At 38.3% G+C, this 21,283-nt stretch overlaps 2 protein-coding genes across 2 annotated transcripts; one reads left to right on the forward strand and one right to left on the reverse strand.

The window, feature by feature from the left end:
• Positions 1-2,190: 2,190 nt before the first annotated feature.
• LOC136782979 (piggyBac transposable element-derived protein 4-like) lies at positions 2,191-10,079 on the reverse strand. The gene is made up of 2 exons (XM_066742756.1): positions 10,053-10,079; positions 2,191-3,921 (listed from the first exon to the last, which is right to left on the reverse strand). The coding sequence occupies exons 1-2, from the start codon at positions 10,077-10,079 to the stop codon at positions 2,191-2,193; spliced, it is 1,758 nt and encodes a 585-aa protein (XP_066598853.1).
• Positions 10,080-18,626: 8,547 nt separating this feature from the next.
• Positions 18,627-19,472, forward strand: LOC136782980 (uncharacterized). The gene is made up of 2 exons (XM_066742757.1): positions 18,627-18,677; positions 18,774-19,472. Exons 1-2 carry the CDS (start codon positions 18,627-18,629, stop codon positions 19,470-19,472), a joined length of 750 nt encoding a protein of 249 aa, XP_066598854.1.
• Positions 19,473-21,283: the final 1,811 nt, after the last annotated feature.

A 21,283-nucleotide genomic window follows, 5' to 3' on the forward strand; every position in this document is an offset into this window, starting at 1 on the left:
ATATTTTGGACAAATTATGTATTTAGTTTATAAATTGTATATCAATTATATTCCGATATTTGGTTGGATTCAGTCTCCACTTAAAAACATTACTAAAGGTCGTTTTAAGGACCAGTTCTTGTAAATCTTTTTATAATTAGGATAAGTCTTTGTATGTACCCATTTTAATGTCTAAAATTTTGTGGGGACATAAAATGTATTCTTAGATAGATACAGAGACAATTATTTAAATAAAAGGGTATTTATAGGGACCTGTGATGTAGATGTATAGAGAGTATCTGTTAGGACTTTTCTTCACTTGTCCTTATTTGTACTTTAGAATCTATTTTCGTCAAGTCCTTTTAAATACCTCTTTATTAAACTAATAAGTCCCTGTACATACCTGATTGAAGATTTTTCGTCCCTACAATTTTTTTTACATATACTTAGCTAGAAATGAGGACTAGTCATAATTATAAAGCAATTTATAAGGACTAGTCCTTATAACTTACTTATGTAATGTCAATTACTTTTGTACTGATTTATAGTGTTTCATTGATTATATAGCAAATTAACTACTACCATTCCTGTTAAAAGTATTTTTTTTTTATAAACTGTTAAAAAAAAGTAAGTCCCCATAACGACCCCAGTTGATACATATATATATATAATAATTTTTGAAGATAATAAAATTATAAAAAGGGGTGAAAGGATAGTCGTCATCATTATATATATACTAGGGTAGACTAGAGTTAGAGATTTCACATGGATAATAACATCAGTTTAAATGAAAAATAATAAATTGCATTATAAGGAGCGGATTTAATAGGATATAGGCGTTTAAAAACATGATCGCTTCCACTTTATCCATTTAGACGCACAATTATACATCCAAAATTACAAATAAAGAACTACTACTTTTGCCCTATTATATATTACATTTATCCGTAGTTTACAAATGACAACGAAATTCGGAAATTCGATTTATTATTATTGCTGAGCAATGCACTCCTTAAATTAAGCACTATACCGCTGCTAATTTTGCTATGCTTAGATTGATAGTAATCATCATATAATAGTTAATTAATCATCAGTCTTGTCAATTTGCTGCACTACTTTTCTGAACCAAATTTTGAGAAATACATTTACGTTTCATCTATAAGAAAAATAATATATTTAAAAATCAATTTATTTTAGTTATTTATTAAGTAAATAAATATTATTTACAATACAAATACAAATATATAGTTAAACTTCAGAATTAAGATTTTCTACCATTTATTTATTATATAATAAAAACCTGTGTGTGTGTATATAATAATTAGACTTCCATTTCAAAGCTGAGATTTATGTAATCCAAATGAGGGTTTTTATCAGTAAAATAGTACCCATTATTTTATAAAGGCATTTATTTTTATTCGTCAAGTCTGAAAGCAAAAGGAATCACTTATTCATGTTCAAGCCTGACTAGTATAATAAATGTATATTAGAACTATCAAATTTTCATGTATATATATATATTTTGATATTCACTGTACTTACTTTTCAGATCCTACTTTTATAAAGCTCCATAACATTGTTTAGCTTCATAAAAGTCAGTTGAGCTGGATTGTTCACCTATAGGAATTAAAAATATTATCACAAAGAGAGTTATTCTTTTTAATTATTAACCCGCCTATAGGCGCGTGCCTTTTTTTGACGCAGTTAGGCGCGTGGGGTGCTACGGACACCCCACTTACTTTTTCTTATTTAGCACAAAATTGCAACAAATTCAATTTTATTTTTCAATAAATATCATTTGTAGGATGTCCTCTTAGATATATAACATCATCAGTAAATTTAAAATAATTTATACCCATTAAACCCTGTTACTTTTAAATGACTGTTTCCTGTAGTACAAAATTGCACAATTTTCATAAAATTACAATCCTATACTGAAATAATTTTTATTAATGATTTTAACGTTTATTATAATAAAGTTAAAGGTTTTACAAATCATATAATAGCATTTTTATTATAAAATATATAAATGGTCAAATTTTCTGAGGGCGCAAAGTAGCACAAAATAATGAATAAAAGAAAACATACTTAGAGGAACAATATTAACTTTATTTGTATTAGAGTTTCTTATTGGTTGTAAACACTTTTGTATTAAACTTTTAAAACATTAAAAAAAGAATATCTTGAATTTAAACATAAATATTAAAAATATTAATCTACTTTTTCTTGTAAATTTAACATGCAAGAATCACAAATAGTTTTCATGTGTTTTAAACACATTTTTTGCATGCATTGTGAACATTCAGTTTTTATTTTTACATCTTTGGACCTAGGACAAACTGTACAACGAGATTTGGTGTTTGGATTTGACAATACTGGAGCATCTTCTATAACTATACCTTGTGTACAAATACGTTTTGCAGAGATTCGAATATCTTTGGGTAACGTTGGCATATCAGCTCGCCTTTTTAAAGTTTTATTTATTAACGAGAAACCTAGACTGCATAAAAAATGTTTTCTTGGAGTGTTCATATTTGGATTATTGCACAAGTATATTACGTATGAATTCAATGCTGCGATATCCAAGATATGAAAGAAAACTCGCAAAGACCATCTGTTACACATTCTTGCAACAGAATATTTGCCAATCATCTCATCCACTTTATCTACGCCCCCTTTGGTTAAATTATACATGGTTATGATTTCCGGTTTTTGTTTCGGTCCACTCTCAGCATCTATATCTCCTGTTTGATGCATTGTTGACAGCGCAAGAACGTTTTTATTTGGTTTTGACGCATAGGATACAAGGGTCATTTTTTCTTTATATCCGAATTCACTGCTGTACAAATCACGTTTTCTTTTTACAAAATTCGGTGGTATTTCACGTTTGTTTGATCTTAGTGTTCCTACAATAGTTATGCCATGTTCAAGCAGTGTTTCTGCTAACGGTATGCTATTGAACCAATTATCAACAGTTAAATTGCGATGAGTGTTGTCTATTGGTTGGATTAAGCGCATAACAACGTCGTGCGGTTTATTTGAAACCCTATAAGGACCTTCAGGTTGTAGGCCAGCATATATTTCTAAATTCGACGTATACCATAAACGTGCATCAGTCAATGCAAATATCTTTATGCCATACCTAGCAGGCTTTTTTGGCATATACATACGGAATTTGCATCGTCCGCGAAACCCAACTAATTGTTCGTCAATGGTAGTATACTCACCAAGACTGTAATTATTTTGAGAATTAGCAACAAACAGCTCAAATATCTCTCTTACAGGTGCGAGTACATCTATTTCGGATCGTTCTTGTCTCGTTCTCTTATCGTCAAAACGAATGCACTGCAACAAAAACCTAAATCTTTTTTCAGACATTGTAGCACTAAATACAGCAATGCCTAATTTATTTTTATTCCATATATCTGACAAATGAAGGCTTCGAGATTTCGTTACACCTGTCAAAAGCAATAAACCAATAAAAGTTTTAATCTCTTCCAGATCTGTATTTTTAGCATCCCTTTCACGTTCATACTTCTCTCGAACGTGTGCAATATAAATATTCGTACAACAAACGATACAATTTAAAATTGTATCATTTATAAAAAGTGCAAAACATTCATCTGCGGATTTTGCTTGTTTTGCTTTACCTCTTGGTCCCGGCAAGTAGGATATAATATTGATGGCCCTTGTGCGAACATTTCGTGGTGGCACTTTTTTCAACCATCGTGTACCATCTTTTCCGTACAAATATTTACTGCTTCTTTTTATGTCCAATTGCTCTAGAGATGACGAACTCTCACCTTCAAATTCTGACTCACTATTGTGACTTGAATTCTGTACAGGATCGTCTTCGTCATTTTCACTGCAGCTGCCGTCAACTTCAACTTCTTCATCGGAGACAGAATTCAATATGTTCTGTATCCGTTCTAAATCATTAGCCTATAAAGGTCATATAATAAAAAATAACAGTAATAATAATAATAGTAAAACTGTCCTAATAAACATATTTAGTGAAATTAAATAACGTTGTATTATAGATTAGTAAAATAAATTATAAGTGTAGAAACACTTTATTATATTGAAGTGTACAATTAATCAATTAATCATAGTGTATTACTTGTATTCTGCAATAGTGTTAACTGATATGATATTGGACAAGTAAGAGATTTATTATATTGCTTTTATTATAATAATTTCATTTTACTTACCATTATGCAGAGAATTCAAAAACTTACACAAATAGGCGCGTGGGGTGCTCCTGACACCCCTGGCAGTTTTAACAGCTTTGTACACGGAACTGCTACAGCAAAATAAATCTTTATGAATGAGGTTATGTACGGAAGAAACCCCTTGAAAGGTATGGTAACGTGCGCGGTCGGTAAAAATTTTGTCGCAGAGTTATCGATCAATTTTGATGCCTGGGGTGCTCAGAACACCCCGCGCGCCTATTGGCGGGTTAATTTGAAAAAATTTACTTATCTGATAAATCCAGAGCGTCGACAATGTAATATTTATAGCCTCTGATATTATTTGTTTTGACATTTTCCTCTCATATATAACCTACTGTCACACACACCATATCCTATCCTGTCCAACGTTGCCAGTTCCTCAAATTTCAGCAAATCACTGCTACCCATAAGATATAATAGATTTCATTCGCCTGTCAGCAGTTTTTGTTCGCAGTCTTCCTACGTAAACCCTTATATATTGAAATCGAATAGTCTCATTATGCAAGGCCAGATGTAATTCAAGTCAATAACAACAAAGTGCAGAAATCAAAGCATATGTATTCCCTCTGTTTTCACATTATTGTATAAAACAATGTTGACAGCAGATTGCTCACCTATAGGAATTAAAAATATTATCACAAAGAGATTTATTCTTTTTAATTATTAATTTGAATAAATTTACTTATCTGATAAATCCAGAGCGTCGACAATGTAATATTTATAGCCTCTGATATTATTTGTTTTGACATTTTCCTCTCATATATAACCTACTTATCACACACACCATATCTTATCCTGTCCAACGTTGCCAGTTCCTCAAATTTCAGCAATTTTGACGTTTTTACCGATAATCTTCAATACCGACTTTTGACCAATATGAAGTTAGCATTTTTTGGCGAAAATATCATTTGGTCATTTTATCATTTGGTAATCTACTTTACCACCAAATGCTTATATGTAGCCATTAATTAATAAGATTTGGTAATAATTACATAAAATGCGTTCATATTATATCAAATAATAAGTTGAGGTACAATAAACTCAATGATTTTATATTAATCTGCTAACAAATACATTTTTTTTCTTTATTATTGAGTGCAATAAGTTAATGGTTATTAAAAAAAATTCCTTGTAATGAAAAAAAATGAAAAAATTTTAAGCTTCGCCAAGACTCGAACCCAAGCCTGCCGCGTGACAAACGGCAGCCTTACCATCTGCGCTACAGTTCTCACTTGGGGTACCAAAAGCAAAACATCATTTTAAAGCCTGGCTACAATTCTTTCATTAACTCGTCATGAACGATTAAGAAATAGCTGCAATAATAAATACACTTATTTACACAGTATTATTACACTAAATTTATTATGTTTTTAATTTGAAGCATACATTTCTCATGAAGATGTGATAGTTTAATGGGAACCATGCAGTACACTAAATACAAAGCTATTCATATGCTACATTGTCGTAAATTATTCGACTACACGTAACATATATTGTAATATTACTTAATTAATTTACGACAATGTAGCATATGATTAGCTTTGTGTTTAGTGTACTGCATGGTTACCGTTAAACTATCATATAATCATGCAAAATGTATGCTTGAAATTAAAAACATAATAAATTTAGTGTAATAATGCTGTGTAAATAAGTGTATTTATTATTGCAGCTATTTCTTAATCGTTTATGACGAGTTATTGAAAGAATTGTAGCAAGGCTTTAAAAGGCTGTTTTGCTTTTGGTACACGAAGTGAGCACTGTAGCACAGATGGTAAGACAGCCGTTTGTCACGCGGCAGGCTCGGGTTCGAGTCTTGGCGAAGCTTAAGATTTTTTCATTTTTTTTCATTACAAGGATTTTTTTTTAATCACCATTAACTTATTGCACTCAATAATAAATACAAAAAATGTATTTGTTCGCAGATTAATATAAAAACATTGAGTTTATTGTACCGCAACTTATTATTTGATATAATATGAACGCATTTTATGTATTTATTACCAAATCTTATTAATTAATGGCTACATATAAGCATTTTATAAAAATTAAAAACTAAATGAGTTAAAGGAGTTTGATTTGCTTAGAGATTTTGGTAAACGCTACATCACTTTACATGGATGACATATAAAACTGTGTTGGTTAGCGGTAGTCGCTCTTCTTCTGAAGCGGAAGTTGCCCGAAATTCTGAAAGCTCTAATGGTAAATTTATTGAAATTGAGTTTTACCCTATGATATTGAAAAATCTGTCTTTATGCAAATATTCAGAGGCAAATAACTGAATTTCTCGTATTTCTCGGATGATTCTTCGGACATAACTGAAATTGCAAAAAATTCAAACCGAAAGCCCCTACGGTACTCCAATTTTGTAGAATATCAATTCGAAATTGGACAATTTTAGCCATTTCTGGTCATTATTTTGCAGCATAGCTTAGAATCCCCAATTTTGATTCCCACATAATTTGATGATAATTAATAGCATCTATTTGTGTTCATTCGGACATATTATACCAGATTATAGCCGAAGAAACATCCGAGAAGCATGAGAAATTGAGTTATTTGCTTCTCAATGCAGAGATAAAGTCAGATTTATCAGTATCATAGCGTAAAACTCAATTTCAATAAACTTTTATTTTAAGTACATTCTGGAGCAATAATTATTTAGTTATCAACAATTATATATGAATTTGCAAAAGTTTCAAGGCGGAATTACCTTTTACACTCAAATTTTGCATAAAAAAAGTTTGAAAATAGTGGGTTAGAGCTATTTCTTCACATTATTTCACATTGTGATATATTAAGTCCTATTTTTATTTCCTATTATTATTTTTGCATTTATTTTAGGATATTTCAGTTCGCTTAGGTGTTCCATACTGGAAAATAACCGAAGAAATTTCCGAGAAGCCTCACATTTTCTGTTATTAAGCTCTCATCATAGAAATTAGGTCAGATTTTTGCATTTCATAGTACATATTAATGATTTTGGTCATATTTACAAATCCAAATTGCTATCGGTGCAGTGATATTGTAAGAGAATGGTCGAGTGTTTACCTAATTTTTAACCATTTTTTCATATTAATCAATCTTTAATGTATTTTCGTATAATTTTTTTTTATTTGATGAATTTTAAATGTCACACTTCAGTGATGATTTTGTGCAATATAACAAGGATTCTTTCTTTCAATTACTGTCACGGACAATATTATTTATTTGTTACTTTTATTTTATTTTTCATAATAATTTTTTACCATTTTCAGAATAATTGTTAAATTGTAATAACATTTAAAAATTTTCATGAATTATAATTGGCAAAAAGTAAATTTATTTTCCCATTGCATCGAGCCGGCCGATACCGTGGAAAAGGAGTTTGGCGCGGCTCGTTGGCTAAACTTGGAAGAAATAGAGAGCGAAAGAGAGGTCCGAGAAAAAAGTATATTCATCCCTCTCGTACTCATACCTCACCGGAGCTAACCGAACTTTAACGGCGAAAGCCGAGACACGCACGTATCGATGTAGCTGTGTGCGTGACCAGCGAGTGGTGACAGTAGTGGGGTTGGCTCACCGATGTACCGCTGGAACTGCGTGCGTGCTAGCTAGTGGCGGCGTGTTGGGGATACCGAATTCCCACAAGTTAACATCTCTGACTGCAAATACTAATGTGCCCGAATGCTAGATCATTGCAATTTTTCCTCTTCCAATTTAATGCAAATTCCTTTTTTCCTATTTCTTTTATCTCTTATTATCAATGTATAGATACTTTTATAATTCTTCCGCTCTAGAAAAAGTTCTTCCTTTGATCGAGATCGAACCTGGGTCCTTCGAGTGACGAGACTGAAACTTAGCCCCACTACGCCATTTGATACTTATTGACTAATAACAGTTTTATTTTCTATACATTTATTCTAAGTGGATTCTTATTGTCTACATATTTTTAACAGCTATCATACAAGTTTTCATAAAATACTCTTCCTCTCATCCACTTTTACCTTCTAAAATTCTATAGGAAAATTTGTAAAAAGAAGACATGATATTTGAAGTTTTTGTGAACTATTCCAAGATGAGGTTTGTGTTTATAACCAACCACAAAAAACAGACTTCGCCTGTAAAAAAAGGCGGCAAGTACATAAACCATCTAGCATAAATAATATAGTAAAAGTATCCAATTAAAAAAAGAAGTGAAATGCAAATATTAGGCAAGTGTATTTTTTCACCTTAGCAAAAGTTAAATTTTTGAAAAAAAAAGGAACAAAAAAGTTACTTGCCGGGCCCGCAATGTCCATGCACAGTGGGAAATTGAATCGTTTGTGAGATTCAGCTATAGCGTAGTACAGCAAATTTCATGTTAAAATACAGAGTGAAGTTAGCCGAACCACAGACGATTCTATTTCTCACTGTGCATGGACATTACGAGCCCGGCAAGTAACTTTTTTGTTCCCTTTTTTTCAAATATTTAACTTTTGCTAAGGTGAAAAAATACACTTGTCTAATATTTGGATTTCACTACTTTTTTTAATTGGATAATTTTACTATATTATTTATGCTAGATGGTTTATGTACTTGTCGCCTTTTTTACAGGCGAAGTCTGTTTTTTGTGGGATTTCATAACGTTTTGTAAGAGTATAATATTCAAAAAATTAAATAATTCTTTTAATTTTTCTACAGAATTTAAAGAAAATTTCCACACTTCTCATTTTTGAAGCAGCAGCGCTTAACTAAGAAAATAATATATATTCATATTGAAAAAATATCACAGTCAAAAAATTGAATTTATTGATATTTGTAATGCATTCTGCATAAATGAACTTCATAATTAATGCCCCGGCTACTTGTTTAATATTTTCAGTTTCACTATAATAAAAGTTTGATTAAATTTTTCATTATCAATAAACATACATTCAACATATAAAAATATTTAAGTAAAATGAATGTTTTAATTATTTTACATTTTCTGTTTATCAACATTTGACTTTTTACCACCATCTGACCTTGCTAGACTTCACTAGTTTCATCAACTACTTGAGTTGATACTGGGGCAAGCCTGGACAAGCAATTCACAAAGCTTTGAATAAGCTACAATCAAGCATATATTCAAAGCTGAAATTGTCGTTTTGCATACCACGTTTCTTTTAACACCAATTACTCTCACATTTATGCTGCTAATTTTTGACAAAGGTGACATAGGAGATACATTAGCGAGTCGTCCTTATAACATTTCCTCTGCCAGAGTCCTCAAATATTCGTTTTGCTAATTTCTATATACTGTTGAAACTGATCGGATTTCTGTTGCTGCAAAATGGAGTGGAAACCATTAATTTTTGGCCTGAGTTTCAATTGAGAATAAACGTGCATTTTTTCATCCATACCAATGACCAGTATACTGCCTTTGGCCTAGAATACTAGCATAGGTAACAGAGGAAAATAATCAACATTTATTAACTCAACTTTACAGAATTTCATCCAATGAGTCTCATCCTTAAATCATGGCTGAGCAATGGATGAATTTTTTGTGAATATTGGTCACTTCTTACTTTGCCAATCTTTCAAAGTTTTCATCTTGGCCTGTTTCAAGTCTCAAAGAATGCAGGAGTGAATATTCCAATTTTTGATTCAACTCCATTAGTCGGTATATGTGCGAACCTTCCTCCTTGGATTTTTAGTTCAATTGTACCAAATGTATTTAAGTCAAAGCACAAGTATTACTATTTTCTGTAATAGACTTGTACAGTGACTATAAAATACTAAATGACAACACTACCAGGAAACCTAAAATCAAATTGATCTTTTATCTAAATTCTTCAATGGAATTAAATATTTCAAAGAATATGAATCATTTCATTTACTTACCAACATTTGACTTTGTTCCATCCTCATTTTCTTTATTTCGTGGTAACCTAACGTCCTTGAGTTTAAATATCTTTAATACTTGGGTATGTCTTTTTTTTTGTAAACATCTCCTATCGTATAATTAACTCAAATCCCAGCACTTGTCAACTTCTATTATTCGTAATTGAGGGTTATTTTGAATGTTTCACATCTTACAAACAAGCATTACCATAATTTAATTTGAAATATTTGTTTGTATATATATGATTGTTACTTTTGTAAACATCTCCTATCATATAATTATATAGCGCAAACCCAAGCACTGGTCAATTTGTATTCTATGTAAATGAGGATTATTTGGAATGTTTCACATCTTCCAAACAAGCATTACCATAATTTAATTTGAAATATTTGTTTGTACTGTGACGAAGTATCTGTTCGTCAAGTAATTGTCGCTATGCTCTGCCTTCTCCTTGTTCTTGTAAAGGGAGGGGCAGGCGCCACCTGTGTGTCCCCGCGATCATTACGCGTAATAGGTTCGATCGCGGGTCGATAGGGGGTCGATCCGCGCACGCGCAATTGTAATAATCCCGCGTGTCGCTGTACCCCCGAGTTACTCGTAAATTGGGAATCATTGCGCCCGGACGTGCCCCCCCTTTTGATTTTGATTTCGAGACCCAGTCTTTCGGTAAGGGCATTGCCCTGTAGTTATTGCCCTAGAGGTGGTAGTGTTATATTAGAGCATCAAATGGTAGACCAGGCTTTAGGAGCATCGCAGGAGGTGCAACTGTCAACTTGGTGGTGGAGGACACGCACTGGAGCATGCAACACCTCTTATCCTGTTACTATCGCCTAAGTAGTACTAGATCCCAGGTAAACCTGATTTCTCCGTCAGAGAAATCAGGACCTATTATTTGTCTTTGTTTTTGTTCTATCTCTTCTCTCGAGTTTCGTCCGGCGCGGGTAGCCGTTCCGTGTTCGACTGCGTGACAATGCCTCAAATCGGGAGGGACATATTAGTCCGAACATTAATCCTTTTTGTTAAGTATTATTATGTAATTCTTCCGGGAACGCCTTAGAAAGTAGCAAGTCCGTGTTATGGGCCGCGAATCGCGTAGGGAGCCCCCTGTATTTCGAGAATACACACAAGACGAGGTATAGTCCCTCGTCGGAGGAAAGCGGTATAGAGATCCCTCGAAGTCCTCCCGACGCGTGCCTATGCGAATCGCACTGCCCTAGCCGCCCCCATATTATTTTCAGATTAGCGTATGAAGCGTCTTGGTCCACACCCAGAGACAATCTCAAGCCGGTCAGCCGCGGAGGGTCACAGTATCGGATCTAGCAAGCTGGCGCCCAACTCCTCGAAAATGACGGATTATAATTATTCTCCTTTTCCTTATGAAGTAGTTAATATAATTAGCAAATTTATACAATCAGCTATTACCATTGTAATACAACGTAGGGAATACCCTATTGTAATTATGAGAACGTTTGCTGATCCGCAAAAATTAAAGTAAGCTGCATTTTCAGAAGCTGAGCATTTACTTATTCGAGTACCCGGCCAATAATTCCCTCCGTGTGCCTTGTGCGTCGGTTCTGGTCTCTGCCTATCCCCTGGCAAACCAAGGCCCTTAAGTGTTACTTTCTCGTTTTTAGGTAATAACCTGAGTGAAAGCACGAAATTGGCCAGGCCGCGAAATACGACGTCACAAATGGCGCCCAACGTGGGGCCCGCCAAGACGCTTAGGGGATAAAATTTTACGTTTCTTTTATTAATTAATTTCGTTATTTGTATTTAACCCTTATTATAGCTATTAACCGTTATTGAAATATTATATTTCAGTCAATAATAAGTTTATTGTAGGAAACTTGGAGTCGAGCATCGGTCGTGTAGGCTTAGATGACGCGAGGTCGCGGACAAAAACAACGTTTATTTACGTTCGCGCGCTCGAGCTTGCTGCTTCGCCGTGTTTTGATACGCGTTATAGAAAGTCGAAATATTACACGGGAATATTACACAGTACTGGGAAAAATAAGTTCCAAGTACTGGCAGCGGTATTCAACGCGTACATTTAACGCAGCGGTTCTCAGCGCCGACGAGCTCGAGGATATTTCCTGCATGAAATTTTCTGTGTGTGTAGAAGTAGTTAGTTAAAATTTTTATTTAATGATACATATGCATACCTGACTATCGAGTTCCGTTTTTTTTTATATATATATTTTGCAAGTATCAAGCGATCCAGAGATTACTGAACCCTTTTCGATGGGTCAAATAAACACCCTTGAGAAAGAAAAAAAAATTTTTTTTTTCTCTTTGATTGGTATGATTAAGGGATAACCCTAAATAGAGGAAACCCTGTAATCCATACTATAAGTAGAAAACGAATAATTCGAGATCTGTTACTTGACGGCTGGCGAAATAAATCCGCAACTTAGATAAAGTTTACGGATTTTAAGGTCGGCCGTGTGCATCTTCCTTGTGACCAATTAGTCCAAGAAGGGTCACCTAAAATCAATTACTTTTTTTTCCTCTTTTATTATCTTTCTTTCCATATTTATCATACCAGACAATTTTTGGGTCATTTACCACTGAGGAAACCTCAAGTTGGCGACTTCGAAATTTCTGGTTGATGGTAACCCCCTTATTATAGGATAAATAAATAAGACTCTTTATCAATATTTTTTTTTGTTATTGTATATTATACCATATTCGAGATTATCTTCTTTCATCTAAGCGTAATTATCGCCTCGTTATTAGATTTTATACTTGTTTTTGCCCTTTTCAGCTTCATTATTCAAGTGAGTACACTGTTTAAGTTAACCGTACTATTTGCAATTAGGCTTAGATAGTTCAAGTAACTATACCTTTAATCAGCTCACCCCAACATAGACATACGTTGTCGGCCAGCTTTCTCCATCCTCTCCTGAACACCGGAAATCATAAAATGGGTTCGTCTGGAAGAAGCAGTGGAAGTCGAGATAAGAGTGCGCAGAAGAGACAAAATAGTAAACGCACCGAACAGGTCATTAGAGAGGAGGTGATGACATTACCATTTGGCGATTTAGTCAGAACTTTACAAGAAGAAAGCCTGAATTCTTACTCGGGACTAAACCAACTCCAAGATAGGCTAATTAGATATCTAAAGCGTAAGGAGCTTGGCCCTACTGCAGCCCGTTGGGATCCGAACAGAGATGAAGCCGGAGCTGAGGGATTCACCCCTTCTCAAGTCAATATGCCTGACAAAAATTCGGTGGAAGACACTAACACACTCACGCCAGCCGAACTCACAACGATCACCGTAGCAGCTGGGGGAGTGTCAACGGTTGTAGTAACCTCTACGGTGACTACCATGGCGTCCATAAACACCACAGTGCAAACGGTCAGCTGTTCACAAAGATCGATTCCTTCCGAAGTCCAACGATTCTCGCCAATATTGCCTTACACGGCCAGCACATACATTCCTGGACTAAACATTCTGCCTCGCGTAACCTCGGCACCAGGCTGGAGATTGGACCCACTTCCACCCTCGGGATCAAGAGGACTATCCCCCTTTGAAGACAGGGGAAATCACCTAGCGAGTTTGCTAAACTCCATGACTCATGGCCAAGAAAGGTGCTTTGCAGCAACATCCACGGTGCGAAGAAGAAATACCCGATTGTCACCGGAAGAAGAAGAAGCTACGCGGATCCAAAATATCGCCAAAGCTACCTTAGAAGAATTCAAACGCCTATCCATGGAATCCCATGCTGCGGCCGGAGGAATAAATATTGGTGACTCAGCCAGCAATTGGCCGCCACTCCAAAATAACCCTGGAGACACTTGTCATCGCAGCCATGGAGCCAGAAATCCTCGAGAGCCTGAAATACAGCAAGAAGCTAGGCATTTACCCCTGGTCGAGAGACCTGTTCCAAACCAGCCAGCGTTGCGTCTGGTAGAAACACACCCTCAACCAGAGTCAGGTGGGAGGGAGTCGTCTGGAAGACGTAGAATATCTGCCCATCATCAAGGCTTACAGGATAGGGATCGCCCTAGGATAATCAACCGACACGCATCTAGCTCGGAAGATGATTCCTCAGAAGACACGGAAAGCCAATCGGACAGCGCTGACGATACCCAAGCTAGCGATCGCCGACATCGGCACCGGCCAGGAAGAATAGTCCGGGGAAATCGAGCAGTAGACGCACTACATAAATGGAAGATCTCTTACGTGAACGAAAGAAAGGAAAGTGCATATTCGTTATTAGAACGATTAGACAGATGCTGCCAAGGATGAGGGATAGCCCACAGCGATTTGCTCAAGGCATTGCCGGTTGTACTATCGGGGGAAGCTGAAAAATGGTACCGATTAGAAGGTCAACATTGTCGAACATGGGAAAGGTTCGAAAAAAAGTTCAAACAACGATTCGCATCCAAAGAATTCAGGAAGCGAATTAAGGAACAAGCATATTCCCGTCTTCAAGGAGATCAAGAAGGAATCCGGGAGTTTGTGGAAAATATGGAGACAATATTCTCCTACTTAGACCCACCTCTTAAGGACAAGAAACGTTTGTCCATCATATATGACAACCTATTACCTTCGTATACTAGGCATTTCCTTAAGAGTGAAATCACTTCTAGTCGGAGGCTAGTTAGACTTGGTCAAGAATTGGAGCAACAATGGGCGAAAATTAAAAATCGCCGAAGCACCACCAATCAGACCGGAACAGTACCGGTTCCTAGTGCAGTTTATGTCCGGCCGTCGAAAACCACCAGTAAGTGTGCCCCGCTAGAGGATGAGGAAGAAACAGACACGAAATCCCAGTCATGAACAGAAACGGCCTAAACAACAGGCGAAGAAAACCAAACCTAAGAGTTCCACAGACACATCATCACAAAGTGATTCCGCTTTAGCGAGCGTAGGAGAAGCAAAGACTCTTAAGAAGAAATCGGGAGGATTTGGGAAAGGACCCAAGAACAAGAGAACCCCTACTGTCAACACCACACCAGTCGTTTCACAGGGGATGCCACAATACATGTTGGTACCTCCGCTACCACCAGGAGCTATAAGCTGGCGCCTAGTCCCAAATTTAGCGACCACCACCAATACGCCAACAGCCGATACGACACCTAGTATCCGCCACACCCGGGAGAATAGCCCTTGCCATAACTGCCAACAATTAGGTCATTGGGCTCCTGAATGTACTATTCCCCGAAGACCGAGAGTATTTGCTTCAAACATACCGCCAACCGTAAACAACTATAACGATTTGCCGGGAAACGCCAATGGAGGCGAGCGAATGGGGCCAGCGCTGCCTCAAGCTAACCACCAAGGCCCAACACCTTAAAGAAACTTCCTTTGGATCTAGGACCATACCAGAACAAGGCTGAAGATAGCAAATTAGTACAAACCAATAGGACTACTCCCACGAATAAACAGGATATCCCTTCCGAGGGAATCCGCCTTAATAAATTTTTAAAAAATGAAGATAGCAGTTTACTATTTGAAGCTGCCTTAGAGGGAAGAGCCGAAGATTCGTGTCTGGAACAACGATCATCCAAGTTGAAGAAGGACTCGTATAATTTACCAGCGCGATATCAGGAGAGGAAAGAAGATAGCGGCGATCCCCCCATTAGTAGAGAAGTAGCTAGATTTAATAATAATTTTATTTCTTTTTTAAGCATTAGTGTGTCTCTGAGGCCGGTCCCTCCAAACTTAATGGGTGACTTAGTAGCACCTCCCGATTTCCGCGGTTATTTGCAAGTAAGAATTGGGGAAATAGTTTGTCTTGGACTGGTAGATACTGGAGCTGAGCGAAGTTATATTAATGCTCGAATAGCTTCAGGGATTCCCTCAGATAGTCACCTAGCACCGTTAAATTGCCTACAGGTAGGCGATGGCCAAATTTGCGCCATCTCCACGGACATAATCTTCCGAATACGAGTAGGTAATAAATCCGCGGACTTTCCCTTTAGTGTAATCCCTACCCTTGCCCTGGATTGTATTTTAGGAATGGATTTCCTCAAACGCTTCGATGTAACTATCAATAATTTAGAAAATGTATGGAGTACGAATGATGTGAGCAGGATTCCACTTATAACGCGAGGATCAAAAGGGAACAACATGGAAAGAATAGCTGTAATAGCCACCGTGTTACCGATCCGGAAAGATATCCGTAAACCAAGCGTCGAGGACGAAAGGCCTTACTTATGGGTCACTATAGGTCCCGAAAAGTTTAGGGCTCTTTTAGACACTGGCGCCGCACGCACATATATCGGTAGTAGTATTATTTATTTAGTTAAAGATTTTCTGGATTTTTCCAAAGCAGGTAAATTACGTTTGGGTGATGGGAGTCAATGTGCCACGGCAGGAGACGCACTTATAGAGTTTTCAATTGAAGGCGAGAAACGAATCCTATCCGCTCGGGCCGCTCCCACACTAGATTATAACTGCGTTTTAGGTATAGATTTCGTAAAAGCTTTTGGAATTATAATTAACTTGCGCCAAGGAATTTGGAAGACTGCAGGAGGATATTGGCACACCTTCCCGAAGAGCCTAATTAAAGCCACAGCGAGGAATACCACTGATTGTGCAGCCCTGGTTGAATTGGATAGGACACAGGAGATTATTCTGGAAGAATTCAAGAAGAAACATGCCAATCCAGTATCAGACAAACCCGGAATAACGCCCTTGGTAAAACACCGAATTGATGTCCAGGGAAATATACCTATTAGGCAACGCTCTAGGAGAATATCCCCTAAGATCTATGAAATAGCACATGCTGAAGTGGATAAGATGTTAGCCAGTGAAATCATCGAGCGATCCTCTAGCTCGTGGGCCAGTTGTCCAGTGATCGTCCCTAAACCCAACGGGAAGTATCGCTTTTGTATTGACTATCGAGAGGTTAACTCTGTTACGAAGAAGGATGCTTACCCACTTCCTCATATCGAGGCCATCTTGGACAAGTTACGATTGGCCAAGTACATCTCCACGTTGGACCTAAGTCAAGCATACTTTCAGGTCGCCTTGGAAGAGTCCAGTAAAGAAATCACTGCATTTATCGTACCAGGGAAAGGCCTATTTCACTTTACCAGAATGCCATACGGGTTGACCAACGCACCCGCTACATTCCAACGACTCATAGATCGCCTAATCGGTCCCGAATTAGAACCTAACGTGTTCGCGTATCTTGATGATATCATCATCGTCACTACCATCTTCAAGGACCATCTGACCTGGCTGGAGCGAGTCATCAAAATCATCGAAAAGGCTAACCTAGAAATCAACTGGGAGAAGAGTCAATTATGCTGTGCGGAAGTTCGCTTCCTAAGATATTTGGTAAATCAAGACGGTCTAATACCGGATCCTGACAAAGTAAGGCCCATACTAGATTACCCTCCACCTACTTCATTAAAACAGTTGCGTAGGTTTCTTGGAATGATAGGGTGGTATGCAAAATTCTTGCCACATTTATCCGAGGAAAAGATACCCTTAGTCAAACTACTGAAGAAAAATGTATCCTGGCACTGGGAGGAGGACCAACAACGAGCTTTTGACAACATGAAGCAATCCCTATGTACGGCCCCAGTTCTAGCCCGACCAGACTTTTCAAACCATTTCTATCTACAAGCTGATGCCAGTGATTACACCATAGGCGCAGTACTAGTCCAGAAGATCGACGAGGAAGAACATCCAATTGTCTTCATCAATCGCGTCTTAACTTCAGCAGAGTGTAAATATACCGTAACAGAGAAGGAATGCTTAGCCGTCGTTTGGGCTATTAAAAAGCTTAGGCCATACCTGGAGGGATATCCCTTTACCGTAGTAACCGACCATAGCAGTCTTAGGTGGCTACATCATCTAAAAGATTCTACCGGACGCCTAGCTCGATGGGCTCTAGCTTTACAAGCCTACGATTATACCGTAGTTCATCGAAAGGGAGCTATGCACCATGTTCCAGATAACCTCTCAAGAGCCTTCGAAAATGATCACTATGTGCCGAATGAAGACGAGTTCGCCGCGATCAACGAGACTCAAGACAAATGGTACCAACAACGAACCACCCAGATAAAACAATCACCCAAATCATTTCCCACCTGGAAGATAGAAAATGACCGCATGTATTGCCATAAACCAACAAGGAGGCATGAAACCTTAGGAAGTGATCTGAACGCCTGGAAACTGGTATTGCCTCGCGAGGAAAGACCCAAAGTCATTGCTGCAGCACACGAAGAACCTTCCGCTGGACACCTGGGAACTACGAAGACCATTCACCGTCTGAATCTCCATTATTATTGGCCAGGACTACATAAAGATGTAAGCAAATTTGTTCGAGCCTGCAATGTTTGCCAACGGACCAAAGTCAGCCAAGCTCCACCACCAGGACTGATGACACCATGAGTAGCAGAGGGCCCTTGGACAGTAGTATCAGTAGACATCATGGGACCACTACCCCCTAGCAAATCTCAAAACCGTTATATCGTAGTTTTCCTAGATAACTTCACTCGATGGGTTGAGATAAAAGCGTTACGTAAAGCCCATGCTCAAACTATACTTTCGGCGTTTGAAGATTTGATTATCTACCGATGGGGAACACCCAGAGTACTACTTTCAGACAATGGTACCGAATTCGCCAACCAACACGTGCGAAAATTTACTGACCGGCACGGTATCCGCCATTTTATGATAGCTCCATATCACCCCCAAGCTAACCCTGTCGAACGGGTAAATCGTGTAGTAAAGGGTATGATCACAGCGTTCTTAGGGCAAGACCATCGTGAGTGGGATACTCACTCATTTAGCCGAATACCGATTTGCTATCAATAGCTCCTTCCATGCGTCTGCTGGTGTAACTCCGGCCTTTTTAAATTTTGGAAGAGAAATCGAATGTGTTAGGGACCCGCAAGCTCGCGAAACAAACCCAGGAGATATACAACTAACTGAGACCACCGCCTGGGCAGAGCGATTACAGCGCATGCAACACCTTCATGACATTGTAAAGCGACAAATGGAAAAAGCAAGTGTACGCCAGGCTAATTACTATAATAAGGGTAGAAGAGACTTGACATTCAAATCCGGAGACCTCGTTTGGAAACGAAACCATACGCTATCCTCTGCAGCTAAATTAGCTCCCAGATTTTCAGGGCCATATACCATTGCTCGCGTAATTTCTCCAGTCATTTATGAACTGATCGACCCAGACTCACGTCGTAGCCCTCAAGTGCATATCTCGGATTTAAAACCTTTCGTGGCGGTCTATCCAGAAATTCAGGATGATTTAAATGAATTGCACACTGAAGCGCCAATAATTAATACCTCGACAAGGGAACACCCTGAGCGAAAAGCTACTAACCCTTCAGAAGAAGTGGCCTCACCAACACAACCTTCCAGTTCACCCACACTTCCTCGCAAGAGTGATGATTTACGAAAAACGTGGTCCGGACGTCTCCGAGCACGTTCATAGAAAATTTATTATTTTTTTTTTTATTATCTTCATATACATTGAGAGTCAGAAGTATGCATATGAGAATATCATTGTGTGACATTGCATTTCATTAATTTCCTTTTTTTTTAAGTAATTAGTTATTATTCTGTCTTTGTTCATCAGGTATACAAGTATTAACATGGGCGGATCGGTGTTACCCATTGTCCTCGCTATTATTCTAAGCTCCTTCTCCTTCATATTAGGTACTGTTAGTTGATAGTCCCTATCCTCTAATCTTTTCCTTTGTTGTCATCTTCAGCATGCATAGCCAAACTTTTCGCCTTTAGTAATTGATGGTTCCAGGGTGGAAGTAATGGGATCTGGTTATGCGCTCAGGAGCACTACTCCTATAATCCAATAATACAGTTTTTCTTTTCTCTTCTTATCATGACCCCAACTATAGCAATGGCAGAGAAAATAACGAGACCCCCGATGGATGCCGAGAACAAGACACACTGGGCTGAATACGAGGAATATTCAGGAGGAGGCACCCTACTAGTGCGACCAATAGATTTCCTCGATTCGGAATCCCGCCGACCCTTTAGGAGCTGGACCGATCTCGAGACCACCGCGGAGGACTCGGAAGATGATACGGCTTCATATTACACCGCGCAAGGGGAGGAAAGACCAGATATCCCCGACCTTGCTAGTTTGGCCACACTGTCTCTAAATAAGACAGATGAAGGGATTTCCCTGAAAAGCGGCGAAGTCTCCTCTAACGCCACTGCTCTAGAGCCCCCCAAAAGGCCAATTCCGCAAACCTCGTGGTGGATGCGAGGGCCGTGTCCACGCGACCGTTGCTGGAACTGCCGCCTCCCGGGACACACTTGGCCGAACTGCCGTGAAGATACCTGGATCCATTACTGTACGAAGTGCGGATGGGCCTTTGAAACAGTGCAGACCTGTCCCAGGTGTGCTCCCAAGTACTGGTCCAACCAGGGTCTGCCCCAACCGCCCCGACCAGAAGAATTGCGGTGGACGGAAGATCTACCATCTCCAGGTGCCTGGGCCTACGAACGTATTCGCAGCCCAATGGAAAAGGCCCAAAGAAAAGTCTGGTGGGCTGCCAATAAGGATCGCGTTCTTGGCCAATCGAGGACCACCTCAGAAAAGCAGCTAGCTGCAAAGACACGGGGAACCCGCCAGTGAATACACTAAGAGGATAGTTTCCCTAAATATCATTCCAGACATAATTTATTTTCCTTTCCGGGATATCTGTCTCTCAAGCCTTCCCCGAAGTTAATAGGAGGAGCTCGTTAACACCTCCAGATAAATTCTTTCTTTTGATTGTTTATCCTTATTTTTTTCTCTCTTTCTCATCAGTAGTGGTAGCTAGGGGGTTCCTGTGACACGGTGGTGAGGGGAGTGCGGGTGTGCGGGGGGGGAAGTGTCTTGGGTTCCTGTGACACGGTGGTGAGGGGAGTGCGGGTGTGCGGGGGGGAAGTGTCTTGGGTTCCTGTGACATGGAGGTGAGGGGGGTGCGGGTGTGCGGGGGGAAGTGTCTTCTTGAGAGCTGGAGTATATTGGGTGATGAGGGGGGTGCGGGTGTGCGGGGGGAAGTGTCTTCTTAAGAGCTAGGGTTTATTGGGTGATGAGGAGGGTGCGGGTGTGCGGAGGAAATGCTTTGGCTATGGGGAGTGAGAGATAGATAGATAGATAGATAGATATATTTAATTATACAAGGGCAGGCCCCACATGTACAAAAGAAGAATCAAGTTACAAAATTAAATTAATATACAAAAAAATAAATGTCATTATAACAATTGTATAAGGGGGGAGATCACCAGGAT

The sequence above is a fragment of the Prorops nasuta genome, unplaced genomic scaffold, assembly GCF_024137725.1.
Source record: "Prorops nasuta isolate Cenicafe-Biocafe unplaced genomic scaffold, Cenicafe_Pnas_1.2 PNAS00031, whole genome shotgun sequence".
Classification (NCBI taxonomy): Eukaryota; Metazoa; Arthropoda; class Insecta; order Hymenoptera; family Bethylidae; genus Prorops; species Prorops nasuta.

Bases quoted from the DNA above. Each gene is read 5' to 3' on its own strand.
- LOC136782980 (XM_066742757.1), top strand. From the start codon at position 18,627: ATGGTACCGAATTCGCCAACCAACACGTGCGAAAATTTACTGACCGGC. The intron at 18,678-18,773 runs GTATCCGCCATT...CAGCGTTCTTAG, and splicing joins AAAATTTACTGACCGGCACG to GGCAAGACCATCGTGAGTGG.
- LOC136782979 (XM_066742756.1), bottom strand. From the start codon at position 10,079: ATGAGGATGGAACAAAGTCAAATGTTG. The intron at 3,922-10,052 runs GTAAGTAAATGA...TGACCTTTATAG, and splicing joins TGGAACAAAGTCAAATGTTG to GCTAATGATTTAGAACGGAT.